The sequence below is a fragment of the Moschus berezovskii genome, chromosome 8, assembly GCF_049115385.1.
Source record: "Moschus berezovskii isolate FMDL1 chromosome 8, NW_MosBer_1.0, whole genome shotgun sequence".
NCBI classification, from domain to species: Eukaryota; Metazoa; Chordata; class Mammalia; order Artiodactyla; family Moschidae; genus Moschus; species Moschus berezovskii.
Window position 1 is genome coordinate 60,498,649 of NC_142467.1, and position 15,740 is coordinate 60,514,388.

General features: G+C 37.6%; 1 protein-coding gene across 1 annotated transcript in view; it reads left to right on the forward strand.

Annotated features, from left to right (window-relative positions):
• Positions 1 to 288: 288 nt before the first annotated feature.
• PFDN1 (prefoldin subunit 1) overlaps positions 289 to 15,740 on the forward strand; it is a 76,573-nt gene continuing 61,121 nt past the window's right edge. The window contains exons 1-2 of the mRNA XM_055429446.1: positions 289 to 396; positions 2,953 to 3,119. Coding sequence (XP_055285421.1) covers positions 364 to 396; positions 2,953 to 3,119 — 200 coding nt within the window. The 5' untranslated portion in view covers positions 289 to 363. The remainder of the gene's footprint in view (positions 397 to 2,952; positions 3,120 to 15,740) is intronic.

Genomic DNA, 15,740 nt, shown 5'->3' on the forward strand with positions numbered 1-15,740 from the left:
ACTCCAAGAGTCTTCTCCAGCACCACAGTTCAAAAGCATCAATTCTTTGGCGATCAGCTTTCTTCACAGTCCAACTCTCACATCCATACATGACCAAGGGAAAAACCATAGCCTTGACTAGACGGACCTTTGTTGGCAAAGTAATGTCTACATCTTAATTTAGCAACACAAACTAAACTATTTGTCGAAGTGCTTAAAACCACACGCGAAATCTGCGCACTGTGCTGTGTTTGGAAGGATGTGGAGAATCACGGCAGGCTGCGCAGGCGCAGAAGGAAGAGGCCCTATCAAACCTTCAGGGCGCGCCCTTCCCCCACGCTCTTTCCGCCTTCTCCCATTGCGCAGGCGCAGTAGTGAAGCAAGATGGCGGCCCCCGTGGATCTGGAGTTGAAGAAGGTAAAAGAGGGTCTTGAGCAGGCAGAAGCTTTTCTTTGGAAGCTAAGGGGACTGTGGACAAGAATATCGAATGAATCTCAAGTGCTGCGGGAGGAAAGAGGCCCCAGGGAAATGGGGAGTGGTTTCTCAGAGTTCAGACGCGGGACCGGGCCTCCTTAGGCTGGAGTCGAGGGCGAGCGGCTCTTTGCCCGGTAAGAGCCGGTTGGACTGGGCCTGGTTAAGTTTGGCGGGCCTATAGCTGTTTTGTTCCGTTGTTCCGAGCTCCAGAGACCTTTCGTTGCTCTTGGTGCGTTCAGTTCCATAGTGAGGCCTGAAGTGAGCGCTTCCAGTTGGAGCCTCTTTAGCCTGCTTGCCCGAGCTGTAGCATCTGTAATTCTGTATCCTAATTTGCTTTGAAAAATTCCAAGTCCAGTCTGTTTTTAGGTCAGTTATTTAATCCCATACCTTGTAAGTTCGCTTCATACAGTTCAGTCAGGTATCCTTATAGCAATGTTCATCTTAGGGCTTTGCCAACACCACCCGCTACCCCCACCCTCGTTTTTAAAGACTTGTCAAAGAAGAAACAAGTCACAGTTTTCCAGATAAAATTGGTATCAGAAGGAATTGAGTTTCTCTCTTCAAACAATTGCCTAGAAATGTGTTGTTACACAGAAACGTTTTCACCACCCAAGAGTTGTCAGGATTCTAACACCACTGCCGACTCAAAAGCATATCCTTTTTTTTTTGCCGAAGGGAGGGAGAATGGGGATTGGAAAGGAGCCTAGACTTCATCTACTTTAAGCCAATATTTTTCTAGAAAAGGAAACAGTTTAACAGAAGCTTGGTTCTAGAATCCTGCATTCTGTGCCTCACTTTCCACCTTTTGACCACTACTTGAGGTTAGAAGAGCAAATTTTATTTAAGACTATCTTGTGATCAACCTTTGCATGAGAAATAAGACTGTTGAAGTAGCTCTTCCATGTAATAGATGAAGCAGTGTATTATTGCTCTGAGGGTTTATGAGTGTGTGTATTGCTTTTTGTTTGGAACTTGTACCTTTACTCCTTATGGTGCTCTCTAGTGCTGTATTATCTCATCTTTAACAATATACTAGCTTCCTTAGCAAACTGTCTTAAAGTGTTTTAAAAGTTTACCTTTTTTTTTTTTCTGTTAAAAGTTCAAATTTAAGTTAGCGTTTAGTGAGAGCTAACGATAGAATACAGCTGTGCATGAACTTACCCCTCAGTATTATTTGAATCTGTTGCTGGGAAACCTGTGGACAGTGAATGCAAACTAAGAAAATAATTACAGAATTAAATTGGGTAGTTTTGGCAACCAATAAAATTACAGAAAAAACTTGTTTAAAGGTCTTTTAATATGTTTATAATTTTGGGGGGAGGGAGAGTGATGGAGACTAATAGGAAACTTTAGGTACCTCCTCTCCCCTCTAGATGAATCTTTTGAAACCTTACTAGTAGGTGAGAACAAAGTCAGAATAAAAGTTTAGTAGCTCTTTGCCATGTATTGCAGCCACAGATGTTATTATTAAGTCAGAATTTGACAGCATGTGAAAGTCATTCTAGGCTCTTCAGAAGTATCAAAAACCTTTTGAGTTAAGAGTACTCAGAGGTCAAGTTTGGCTTTTTGTGTGCATATAAAGATCATGATGCAATTCTTTTATCAATGCTTTGAATTTTTTTGTGTCTTTCTCTTAAAATATTCATTTTCTGAATATTACTGTGGATCGTAGAGTAGAAAGATTCAGTAACTAGCGGTCAGAAGAAGTTAATTAAGTACTTGGTTTTTGACCTAGTAGTTGTTCAGCCCTGTGAAAGTCATTTATATCTCTTCAAAACATTGAGTTATTTTGTAAACTGTGCTGATGAATCTGCCATCCTTAACTCAGGATTATTGAAAAGAGAAAATGAGACATTTATTATATGTCAGTATTCTCATATTAATATTTACATGTTCATATTTCAAACAAGTGTGGGAAAGTGCTTTAAATAATCTTGAGTAGTACAGATGTGGTGAGTTGTTACATTTATGGTTCTTGTTTTGGGTCTCTGGGTTTCTGATTGTTGCATTTAGAACTTTTATTACTCCTTGGGTACCTGCTACTTGATATGGTTATTATTTACCATGCCTTTGTTCAGCTTCTTCAGATAGGTTGCATCTTCTGAGGACTGGGTAAGTTCAGTACAGTTGACTCTTGAACAGCATAAATTTAAACTTCAGGGATCCAGTTGTACACAGATTTTTAAAATAGTAAATACTGGAGTACTACATAATATGTAGTTGGTTGAATCAAATGTAGAACCAGGAATACAGAGGAACTGCTATATGGAGGGTCAACTATAAATTATAATTGGATTTTCAACTGCATGAAGGGTCAGTGCTTCTAATCACTGAATTGTTCAGGGCTCAAGTTTTTAGCAGACTGGCTTTGAGATGTTTGCTATGGTAAATTTCACGGCTTTGTCTGTTTACCAGGCTTCATTTTAATATATTAGATTTGATTTAAACATTTACTGTAAAATGTTGCACCTACTAAATCAAGGACTTCTTTCTTTTTAGGCCTTCACAGAGCTTCAAGCCAAAGTTATTGACACTCAGCAGAAGGTGAAGCTTGCAGACGTACAGATTGAACAGCTGAACAGAACGAAAAAGCATGCACATCTTACAGATACAGAGATTATGACTTTGGTAGATGAGACTAACATGTATGAAGGTGTAGGAAGAATGTAAGTAAAGTATATTCTTAAGGGGGTTATCCTGAAAGAAGTTTATCTGAATTAAGTCATAGAATTTGTTCACTTTACAACTTGGGTTAAAGTATCATAGCTTTAAAGAACACTAGATCAAATATCTTTTTTCTTTTAAATGAGAAACTGAATTCCAGGTAGATGTGTTTAATCTTAAACTTTGAAGTACATTTAAAAAATATTTATTCCATGTTCTTCTTTCCATACTTAGGTACTTATGTGTGTAACTTCAATGGTAAAAATGTGATTTGTTGTGAAAAGATGTTTATATTAGTTTTGTGTGTGAAGATTTTTTTAAGTAGTTGTAGTTTTAACCTCCTCTTCCCAACCTAATTATTAGTAGTCACACAAATCATGAATCCCAGATGTCTGATCAGGTTGTAAAAAAAAATAAAGATTCAGTTGTCTATTTAAATATACTCATTCTGTCAAACATGAGAAATCTAGTAAGTTGACTTACCTTGTTTGTTCTAATTATTATATGATTAACCACCTGCACTTCACTTTTTTTTTTCTTTTAAAAACTATATTGCCATTCTGAGAGAGAATACATCTGCTTCATGTTCTCCAAGCAGTAAATAGGAATGGAAAAGCCCTTAACTGCAGGTCACATTCCATTACACTGAGCTAAAAGGAGACTGATTTTTTTTTTTTAAGTGGAGGAGGTACAAGAGAAGGGTTTTTCTGGAATTTGGTCTTTGAATATTACTTAGTAAGTGGACCATTACTTAAGTTTGGAGCTCCTTTAGTTGGAAAGGAATTTGACCTCAGTCTAGGATGATTTGTTTTGTGATTGATTTGAAGGAAGCATGGCATGTGTAACGTTTAGTGATGGCTTTAGAATGACATCATGAGAAATAGACCCTGCTTATGACTAGCTAATCCATATTGGTTTGAAAAAGAGGTAGATTATGATAAACTGTTCATCTGATATGCTTTCTGAAAATAAACAGCGTGGATAAATAAATAAAATCTTATTGTTGGAGTCCATTTTTTCATTTTAGCTTGTTTTAAAAGGAAGAAAATTCCAATTTGAGAGTTTGTTACTGGGACACAAAAGAATTGGGATGAGAACAAAGTAGAACCCTTGAATATGTGTCTGTGTAGCATGAAGTGCATTGTTGGCATTCACTGCAGGATAATTTTATCTTTGTTATGAATATCCTTAGGTCTTAAAACAGTAATGGTAGCTTTTATAGCATGCTTGTTAACATGTTGTGCTTCGGTTTCACATCATTACATTAGCCTTTGCTTGCTGCAGTTAAAGAATTTCTTTCTCCTGAAAAGAAAAACTCTGGTCTTTTGATCTATAGTGAATTTTTTTTTTTTAATAATTTTGTTTTTTTATTTGTTTTGGCTTTGCTGGGTCTTTGTTTCTACACGCTGGCGCTCTCTAGTTTTGGGGAGCAGGGGCTACTCTGGTTGCGGTGCTCTGGCTCTTGTGGTGGCTTCTCTTGTTGCAGAGCACGGGCTCTAGGGTACACAGTCTTCAGTAGTTGTGGTTCCTGGGCTCTAGAGTACAAGCTCAGTAGTTTTGGCTCACAGGCTTAGCTGGTCCATGGCATATGGGATCTTTTGGGACCAGGGAGTGAACCTGTGTCTTCTGCACTGGCAGGCAGATTCTACCAGTGAGCCACCAGAGAAGCCCAATCTATAGTGAAGTTTTAATTTTTAATAGAATAATTTCATTTACTAAACATTTTGCAGAGATGGTAGGCAAGTTGCTTTTTTTGCTTATTGCCCAAAGTGCTACTTATTAGTTGTATTCCACTCAAAGAATTTTAGAGTTTAAAGGCTGGGATATGAATTAGTTAATGGTAGAACAGTAGTATTTCCAGAAGATTTATTTCATGTGAATTATGTTTCTTAAAAGAAGTAAGTAGCTTTAAGTTTTTAGATAACGTGGAATATCTACATGGTTTTAAACTTTGGTTTTAAATTTGTCTTTTGTACTTTGTGCATCTCACTAGAGTTTGTAGGGGCATGTAAGGTAAGTTGTGTTTGTTGTTTGGCTAGAGCGTTAGTGCCCTCAGGAGGAAAAGACTTGCTGAGTATTAGTCTGGTCATGAGGATGTTCTCTTTCTTGATGCTAAGCCTGAAATAGCTATTTCTGAATTTATAGTCTTGAGTAATCCTGAATATCATTGTGATTCACTTCTTTAATTCTAGTCTTTACCTTAATTTGTCTTTTTCTTTTTGAAAATTGTTCGGGAATTCTAATTAGAATGGTAATTTTTCCTCAAACTGTTGTTTTAAAACCAAGAATTATAAAATCTAAATCATTACATTTTTGTTTTAGAACCTGCAATTTTACCATTGCTGAAATTCAGGCCTCTTGCCTGGACTAAGAAGCAGTTGCTTCTGAACTGTTCTTTGTGCCCTTATTGTGTTGGTTTAAATGCTTTCTTCACACATCTGCCAGAGTTGATTATGTCATTATTTTTCATAAAATCTTTTGTTCATCCTTGGTTGCCCATGGGGTAAAATGTAAACTGTAAGCCTAGCATTCATGGTCATTCATAATCTGTCCTTAATTTACCCTTCTAGCCTCAAATCCCACAACTTTCTATTCCCAGGCTGAGGATAGTACATAAATTTCATCTCATGGACTTACTTCTTTCCATTGGTTTTGAGTTATCTGTTGAGGAATTTCAGTCTCATGTGGGCTTAAACATGCTTTAATTGATCAGTGAGGTCTGTCATGGGCTGAAGGTAGAAGGGGAGAGGCTCATGTACCCAAAATTGTTATCCCTACCCTCGTCACATGGGCTTCCTCTCACATGCCATGTTTTTGTGTTTTCTTGGTTTTGCTCCTTCTGTCCTTCTTGGCCTGCAGTATCCCACTTTTCCTCCTGAAATTCACATCCTTTAAGACAGAGCTTATCTTTTCTGAAGAGTTTTTCCATCTTCCCTGGCAGATTTACTAACACATTCCTGAATGATACCAGAGCTTTTGTTCCTATAGCTAGTAGAGTACGTGGGTGGTGGGATGAGGGCAGAACTTGATTGAGTTGGAAATGGTCTGGTCTCCCCAACTAGATTGTCAAAGACTGTATACATATTTATCTTTGTTTCTTCAGTCCTCAGTACAATGTCTGGCACAAAATGCGTGTTAAACGTGTGTTGGTTTGAATTGAATATAATTCTCTTGCCTAAAATAACTGCATTTTCTTTTGGTCCTTTAGAAAGAAAATGTTTAGTCAGTGTCAGAGACTTAAGAGTTGAAGTTTATTATGCTTTTTAAATATATGATTCAATGAAGATTAAATTTTAAAAGTAACATTTAAGTTCAGGTTCGACGCATAAATTTTCCTCTGTTCATTTCTTTGCATTTGTGCTTTTTTAATAAAATTCTTTTTTAGAAATAAAAAAAAAAATAAAAGTAACATTTTGAGTAAGGTCAGAGGAATTGTTTCTGACCAAAATTATGTCCCCTAATCTGACAGAATTAATTCTTTATTAAATCTGTTGAGAAGGTTGACTAATTCTAAATGCCAACCAGTTGCAGAGATAGTCAGCATTGACAATATAGAAAAACCCCAAGCCTTTAGGGTTACGCTGAGGGCAGTATAATCCTTGGAGAGTAAAGGCTGTTCTGTGCAGAGTATACTGGTATAATTGTATATTTTACCTTGCTTATGCTTACATAGGATGGAAGTCATATTTTTCATTTTAGGGTGTGCATTTAGTTTACAAAGTCATTTCGAGCCTAGATGCCTTTCCCAGTCATGAGTATGGAGAAAACTGGGAGTGTTAAATAGCTTTTATACATGGCAATTTTTGGTTTAAAACAAGGAAAATCAAGCTACAGGGTAAGAGATGATGAATTGCTGTATACTGTAAACTCTGCATATTCGTTGCTCAAAGCTATAGTCCATCTAGTCTCTTGGCATGTTGCCAGCACATTTTAGTTCTCTTACTTCATATTCTTTGGAGGGGCTGTTATGTAGCCTGATACTACTACCACCAATTTCTAGTTTTGCTACTTAAGCTGTTTGTGAGCTGACCTCACCGTACTGCTTTGAGAACTATGATGAAAGTTACAACTGTGGAATGATGTGTCTGAATAGTTGGACGTGTTTGTCTTTTCATCTTTCTAGCGTGCAAGGAAGGAATAGGCACAGATCTCAAATAAATATTACATGAATGTTTCTTGTAGTTTTTTTTTATGAATAAAAACCAGCTTGTAATTATTTATGGTAGTTTTCTTCCATTTTCCTTTGCATAGTAGAAATAAGAATATTTCTCAAAGTTAGTATTACATTTGAAAGTGCACATAAATGACATTTAATCATACTAATGTTTGAAAGGACCATCATTAGAATAAAGGTCAAATTTATTTTTATTAACAATAGATATGATCCAGACCCTGATTTGATATTAGTGCCATTATTCTAATATCCTTGTGCTTGAGCATTACATTAATAACACTTCTTCTTTCCAAAAGAGATAAATTAAGCTTTATATTTCTTTAATGAGAGGAACTTGAGTAGATTAGCCTTTGAGAAGAATGATTAGTGCCTTTCTAAAACTTGAACCTAACTGAAAATAACTTTGTACCATATTTAAACTAATTTAGAGGTATGCCACCATTCTGTGGATATTTTTTACATTTAAGGAACTAAGAATGAACAATGGTATAAATCTACCAACTAGATAAGTGTCTAGCAATGCAGGAATTGCTGTTTGGGAGCGGTGTTGCTATTTCTACTTGTTGAAGTAATTTGATGGTTGATCTCTGGTGGTTGAAAAATCCAGAAGTATAAAACTTAAGATAAATGTGGCACAGGTAGAAAATGAAAACAGTAGGTATATTTCTGATCGGTAACAAAATTTTTAAAAAAATCTAAATAATTGAACAGATTTTCAACTAATCATGATGTAGAAATCTGAACTGTGACAGTTTGGTTGAACTGCCCTTTGTTTAGAATGTTATGTTGGTTTTGTTTTGATTTTAATTGTTAGCTTGAATGTTGACTTGTAATTTGGATTGTAACATTTAGAAAAGTCAAGGTGAAACATTTGCAGTTGCTCTTAGTTTAGGTATATTAAATATTAGTCAAAAGGAATATAATCAGGCTGTCTTAAGTTTTGCAGCCATTTTACTTCATGTTCATGTAGAGTTGATATTCCAGTCAATTTGAGGTAATTTTAAAGCTGAAGATATAGTTGCATTATATTTTATTCCTAATACATTAGGAGGCAAACCACAAATCTTGGTGTAACAGACATTGTTAAGTATTATTGATATTATAATAATAATAGTTTGTTATTGTTCTCCCTAGAACCAAGTCTAGATATTTTATGCTTTCTATTGGAGAGAAAAATTGCAGTCTACTTTTGGTGTGAGGGTCACATTGCAAATTCAAATTTATAAGTTCCTTTATACTGTCTTTAAAGGTATTAATCTGTATTTTAGAGCAGAGAAAATGAAGCAAAGATAAAATAATTTTCAGAGGTAAGAAGAAATTTAGTCATTTTTTAGGTTTTATTTTAAAGGAAAAGGAATTTTGATGTTGAGCTGCTTTTCCTAATAGAATATGAACCACCCTTCTTGTGTTTTTATACAGAGCCGTATAAAATCATGGCTTTCATTGCTCAGAGTTCTAACAGGGAAAAAACAACTCTTCCTGTTGTGCAGGGGAAAATGACTTCAGTTTTGTTGATGTTGAGTATGTATATAACCCCAGCTGGGCATAGACTCCTCTTCCACAGATGTGATACTCTAGGGAGAGGAGATTACTGAGTCATAGTCTTAATTTCCTTAAGCTGTCAGTGATTTAAAAACTTGGTGTTCATTATAACTCTTCTGACTGCTGTGTAGAATGACATCACTGTTTTTATGCCAGGAGAAGTTAACAAACATTTGCGTAGGAATGACACAGCTATGTTTCTTCTGCAGAAAGAGTAGTTTTAATAATTTTTTCCCTTCTTCCCCTCCCATATCCTCCAAGATCCAAACAATCTCACTGAAACACTGGAAACTAATTTCCAAAATGTTGTAATTAGGAGTTTATTGTAAAAAAAAAAAAAAGAGACTTTGTACACTTCCCTTGGGATGTACAAACATACTGAAATAAAAATTTTATTTAATGTGTCTTTGTTGTAGGGTTGGTTCATTTATGCTAGAACTTGTTGAGAAAAGGTAAATGTAATTGATTCATTTTGTTACCATTACTTGGAGGAGTTTGCTTCTGCCATCTCCTGACATCAAAAGGCCTGCCTTTTTTTTTCTCCCATCTGCTTTTGTTGCATGAAAATAATTAATCAGCAACACAAGAGGATAGTGGTACAGTATATTCCAGTTGGTGATAAGCAAGAAATTAATGCAGTTAACTGGAGGAAGGGTGAACAAAATCACCTTGTTGTTCCTGCTGCTGCTGCTGCTGCTGCATCACTTCAGTCGTGTCCGACTCTGTGTGACCCCATAGACAGAAGCCCACCAGGGTCCCCCGTCCCTGGGATTCTCCAGGCAAGAACACTGGAGTGGGTTGCCATTTCCTTCTCCAGTGTGTGAAAGTGAAAAGTGAAAGTGAAGTCGCTCAGTCGTGTCCGACCCTTAGCGACCCCAGGGACTGCAGCCTACCAGGCTCCTCCATCCATGGGATTTTCTAGGCAAGAGTACTGGAGTGGCTTGCCATTGCCTTCTCCGTTGTTCCTATGTAAATAAAAATAAAGCTAGCAGTAATCATGAGCTTGTTACTTTGTCCTTGGGGATTTGGGTGCTGTAACTGACTTAAATCAGGTTGAATTTCTCTGAAGTGAAAAACAATCAATTTTAAGCTGTACCAAGAATTTTCTGATTTTAGCTGCCACTTATCTCATAGTGGCAAATTTAGGAACAACTTGCTATCTAATCTGTTTGAGAGAAGACTGATATGGTCATGTCAAGGAACATAATCTGCTTAATGAAACATCCAAAAAGGAACTGCTGCTGCTCAGTCACTTCAGTCGTGTCCGACTCTGTGTGACCCCATAGACGGAAGCCCACCAGGCTCCCCCGTCCCTGGGATTCTCCAGGCAAGAACACTGGAGTGGGTTGCCATTTCCTTCTCCAATGTGTGAAAGTAAAAAGAGAAAGTGAAGTCGCTCTAGGAAAAAAAAACCTTGCTTAAAGGGTAAGAGCCAGTCCATATATATGAATACACAAGTAATGACTTATTGGTGTTTTTTTAATTTATTCGTTTTATCAGGAGTTGCTGTGAATTGCAGATGTCTTTTGCCCAGATAGAATAATTAGGATTGCATTGTGTTGCCATGCACCATTAGTGCCTGTGGTTTTGTGAAGAGTGTATGCCCACTTTATTTTTAGAGTTTAGGTTTGAATGGACATTCTGGGAGAATGTTATCTCGTTGTTCTGACCAGAAACTTTCATTACCAACTCTTGTTCTAAGATCAGTTACCTTGAAATGAACCAGATTACTTGGAAAACACTACCCTTTGGCTTTGAAGAAGACTTGAAATATTCTTACATCAAAATTTCACAGCAACAGGAGCCCAGTATTGAAAATGTATCTTTAAATAAATAGGTAAGAGCATAACTGCCCTAAGCAAAGCCTTTTACATTGTTTGGCTCAGGGTAAAAAGATTTGGACCACAGTGTGTATCCTATATGTGTGTAACTCTTTTGCTCTTGTACCAAGTTGTATTTATATTTCTTTGTGACTTTCTGCTTTTGCACCAGTAGTCTTCTGTTTGTATTCTTCAGTACTCATTTTTTATTATCTGGTGATTCTAGTTTATCCAGTGTTATATTTTAACCTATGAGTGAAATAAAGATCACATCTTGGAAAAATTTATAGCATAGCTCGATGGTTATGTGTGGAAATGTTCGGGTTTTGATGAGGCCAGAGTAAAAGTGGTAAACATCAGAGGTAATTATTTACCAGAATGCTTAGAATACCAAGTAGTGACCAAAAATAAGTGTCATGTTTAAAATAGATTAACATACTACTGTTTCTAATTCTGGAGTAATACTTTGATTTAAAAATACACAGTGATTTTTAACTAGTACAGATTAAACCTATCGGTATGTGACTTACTCATCTAGAACAAGGAATGTTTACATGAAATTTGGTTCCTGAAGGAACCATGATTTTTAAAAATAATTCTAATGAATTCCCAATCCTCATCTTATTTAACTTATCAGTAGCATTTAGTCCAGTTTATATTTCTTTCCTTTATGTACTTTTTTCCCATGGCTCCTAGGATACTACCTCTTAATTTCCCTTAAATTTCACTGGCCATTCCTTCTCAGTCTTCTTCACTGTTTCCTTTTCTTTCCCATTTCCAAATATTAGATTGACTTTGGGCTCATCTCAGCCTTTGGATTTTTTTTTTCTCTTTTCTTATATATAATCAGTTTCTTAATCTCTTTAAATGCTTTTTTTGTATTCTGACAACTCTCAGAATTTTATCTTCCCTTCCCTGAACTCCAGACTTGGATATATCCACCCGCTTCCTTTACATATCTGTTTGATGGGCTAATAGGCATCTCAAAACTAACTTGACCAAAATAAAAATATTATTTTTTAAAATTTTGTGTATTTTTGGCTGCGCTGAATCTTCATTGCTTTTCATGGGCTTTCTCTAGTTGCGGCGAGCAGGGGCCACCCTTTGTTTCGGTGTGCAGGCTTCTGATTGCAGTGGCTTCTCTTGTTGTAGAGCACAGATACTAGAGCACAGGCTCAGTAGTTGTGGCACATAGGCTCAGTTGCTCCCTGGCATGTGGAATCTTCCTGCACCAGGGATTGAACCCTTGTCACCCTCCTTCGCAGGTGACATTGTGCCACCTTCCATTGTGCCACCAAGGAAGTCCAAAATGTTGTGGCAATCTGAATAGGGTTGATGAGTTGGAAAAGAATTTCCAGACACAGAGTGTTTCAGAAAGGAGTGAATTTATTGAGAACAAAGAGCAGAGATAGTGAGGGGCATTGCAAATGCAGACTTTCTGACAGACCAGGGATAGCCGGCTGTGAGAACAACAGGCTGGCTCAAGGGAGAGCTGTCGCTTTTCATGGTTTAAGTACCCAATTTTTATAAGCTCAGGACAAAGAAGAATCCTACTGGAAGGATGGCATTAGGTCCTTGGTTAGGGTGCTATAGGGTGAGTACTGGAGTGGGCATTTTTGCCTAATTGGAGTCAGGAAGCTGGCTGGTAATGATCGGGGGGCTTTTGGCAGGCAGTGGTTGCAAAGGGGCTCAGTCAACTTAAGACGTGACCTTGGTTCTGGGCTCTGCATCTATGGCCTTAGTACACGGCGTTGTTACTGTGACCTTGGGATGGGACTCCACACAAAATTCTCATTATTTACAAATTAACCAGTTCCTTCTTTAGTCTTTCTCATTTCAGCAAATGCCTTTTCTTTCCTTTTAGTTCTTCTAAATCTTGGCTCATCCTTGACTCCTCTCTTTTAGTCTTAAGTTCAGTCCATTAGCAAAGACTGTCTAAATTTTGTCTAGAATCTGCACATAACTTATTACCAAGTTGGTCTAAACTGTCGTTGGATTGCAGTTTTCTCTTAAATGGGCTTCCTGCTTCCATCCTTACCACATTGTAGCTGTTCTCAACTGTGTAGCCAGAGTGATTCTTTTTTTTTTTTAATTTTTAGGCCGTGCTGGGTCTTCATTGCTGCTTGCAGGCTTTCTCTAGTTGAGGCAAGCAGGGGCTACTCTCTAGTTGCAGTCTGCGGGCTTCTCATTGTGGTCGCTTCTCTTGTTGCAGAACACGGGCTCCAGGGCACAGGGCTTCAGTAATTACACCACACAGGCTCAGTAGTTGTGATGCACTGGGCTTAATTGCCCTCTGGCTTGTGAAATCTTCTCCAACCAGGGATTGAATCAAACCCATGTCCCTTGCATTGACAGGTGGATTCTTAAGCACTGCACCATCAGGAAAGTCCCAGAGTGATTCTTTTAAAATATAGATCTTTCTTCCAGATGTCTGTATGGCTTATAACTTCCCTTCCTTCAGTCTGTACTAAGTAGGCATTGAGACCTTTTGTGACTACCCTATTTAGTTATTTATCAATATATTAAAAAATTTTTAATTGATATATAGTTAATTACAATGTTGTGTTACTTTCTGCAATATAGCGAAGTGAATCAGTTATACATACACGTATATCCTCTCTTTTGTGACCACCTAGTTTAAAATTAGTATATGCATACTTTACCTCCTACCTATTTGCCTTGTGTACTCTTTTTTTCCCCCTTGTCTTTATTTTTCTCCTGCCACTTTAAACCATCTGGCATACCATAGTACTAACTGTCTATCTTTCTTAAATCAACTTTATTGAGCTATAACTTACATATGGTAAAATGCATTCATTTTAAGAGTAGAGTTGGGTGAATTTTGACAAAGTGGTGGTTACACTCCAATCATGATATGGAACATTTTCATCTCTCTCTAAAATGTTCTTTCTTGCTTTAGCCAAGTCACTCCCCTAAATCCTGCCCTGGGCAACTGATAGTCGGATTTCTATCACTGTAGATTGATTTTGCCTATTTTAGAACTTTATATAGAATATATAAGTAGAATCATTACAGTATATACTCCTTTTGTGGCTTCTTTGATTAAGCTTATTACTTCTGAGATCTGTCCATATTGTGCCTGTTAGTCTTCCTCACGGACTGTATTTTGGGTGTCAGTTCCTCCACTTTTTAAAGTTTTCTTGCCTCTGCCCTCCCCACTGTGTTTGCTAACTTCATCTTGAGATTGGTTGTAGGAATTCCAAGGATTTCATTCAGATGTGACAACATCCAGAGTTAAAAAGTCACCTTGTTTTTTGTGTCACTTTTTGTGAGCAAAGAAATCTTTCCTTGAGGTCGTCAAAAGGACTATCACATTTCATGACAAGAGCTGAGCTACATGCTTGGCTTAAATCTTGGGGGTTGGAACTGCCATAATTAGGTAAGACCAAGATTTACCACAGGATTTACCTCCCAGAGTCACTCAACAGTGCAGGCTACCCAGACAAAACTGGGACTCTGTCAGCAAAGAATAACAGATACTGGATAGCCAACCAGTAGCATCTGCTAAAATCATCAACAGTAATTGTTGCAGTGTCCAACAGTTAGGGCTAGCTACATGAGAATTATATAAAATATTTAAGAAGAATTAGGAAGTTTAAATAGGGAATATAGATAGGAAATTCTTGAAGTAATTTAGGAGTATAGTAATAAGGGCATAATTAAGGTGGCAGAAGTGGGATGGAGAGGAAGAGGGTGAAAGAAAGTGATGAGCCTTGGAGATAAATTGGGAATATGGGGACAAAGAGAATAGCTGTAGGTTTGGGACTTAGTTGAGTGGGCAAGTGGTGACATTATTGATAGAGACTGCATTTGAAATGGGGAAACATGATTGTAGGCAGTGTTGGCCTGGGAAGGTAAAATGAATTTAATTTGGGACGTGTTGAATTTGAGGAAATGTGGAAAATGTAAGTGGAAGTGACCATTAGATGATAGTGCAGGTGATAGAGATTTGTACTATTTTGAGATTCATTAGCCAAGTTGTTGTTGTTGTTGTTGGTGGTGGTTTAGTTGTTAAAACCATGACCAACTCTTGTGACCCCATGGACTGTAGCCTGCCAGGCTCCTCTGTCCGTGGGATTTCCCAGGCGAAAGTATTGATGTGGATTGCCATTTCCTTCTCCAGGGAATCTTCCTGACCCAGGGATTAAACCTGCGTCTGCTGCATTGCTGGTGGATTCTTTACTGCTGAGATAGCCAAGTTTAAGCCTTGAAAATAAGAGTTCTCAGAGGGACTTTGGGTACAAATAGCTTAGCCTAGAGCCTGCATAATACTTTTAATATGGGCACTGAAAGAGAAAAGGAAAGAGGGACTTACGAATATAGTAGTTGCTAAGGGGAGCATGAATGGTATAGTACTAAGATGCAGCAGTATCACTCAGTTTATATTAATTTTTGATAATATTCTATAGGTTTTTATCAGGGGATCTCCTGTATGCTTTTAACATGTCCTCAACCTGCTTTATTTTAATTAATAGACTTTTATTTTTTAGAGCATAACTTTTAGTTTAAAAGAAAACTGAGCAGAAAGTACCAAGAGCTCTCACATTCTTCCTCCCCAGTCTCCTCCTTTTACATATTGAATTTGTGTTGTATATTTGTTTCCGTTGAAGGAATATTGATACATTATGATTAATAAGATCCAAGGGGCTTCCCTGGTGGTTTAGTCAGGAGATGTGTGTAGTATTTTAGTTCCCCAGCCAGGGATTGAACCCACATCCTCTGCATTGAAAGTGGTGAGTAACCACTGGACTGCCAGGGAAATTCCAGCTCACTTCTTTTTTTTTTAAATTAATTAATTTGTTTTTGGTTGTGCTGAGTCTTTGTTGCTGTGCAGACTTTTTCTCTAGTTGCAGTGAGCAGAGACTACTGTCCAGTTGTAGTTGCTGGCTTCTCATTGTGGTGGCTTTTCTTGTGGAGCACGGGCTTTAGAGCCTAAGGGCTTCAGTAGTTGTGACTCTCAGGCTCTAGAGCACAGACTCAGTGGTTGTGGTGCCCAGGCTTAGTTGTTCTGTGGTATATAGGATCTTCCCGGGTCAGGGATCCAACCCATGTCTGCTGCATTGGCA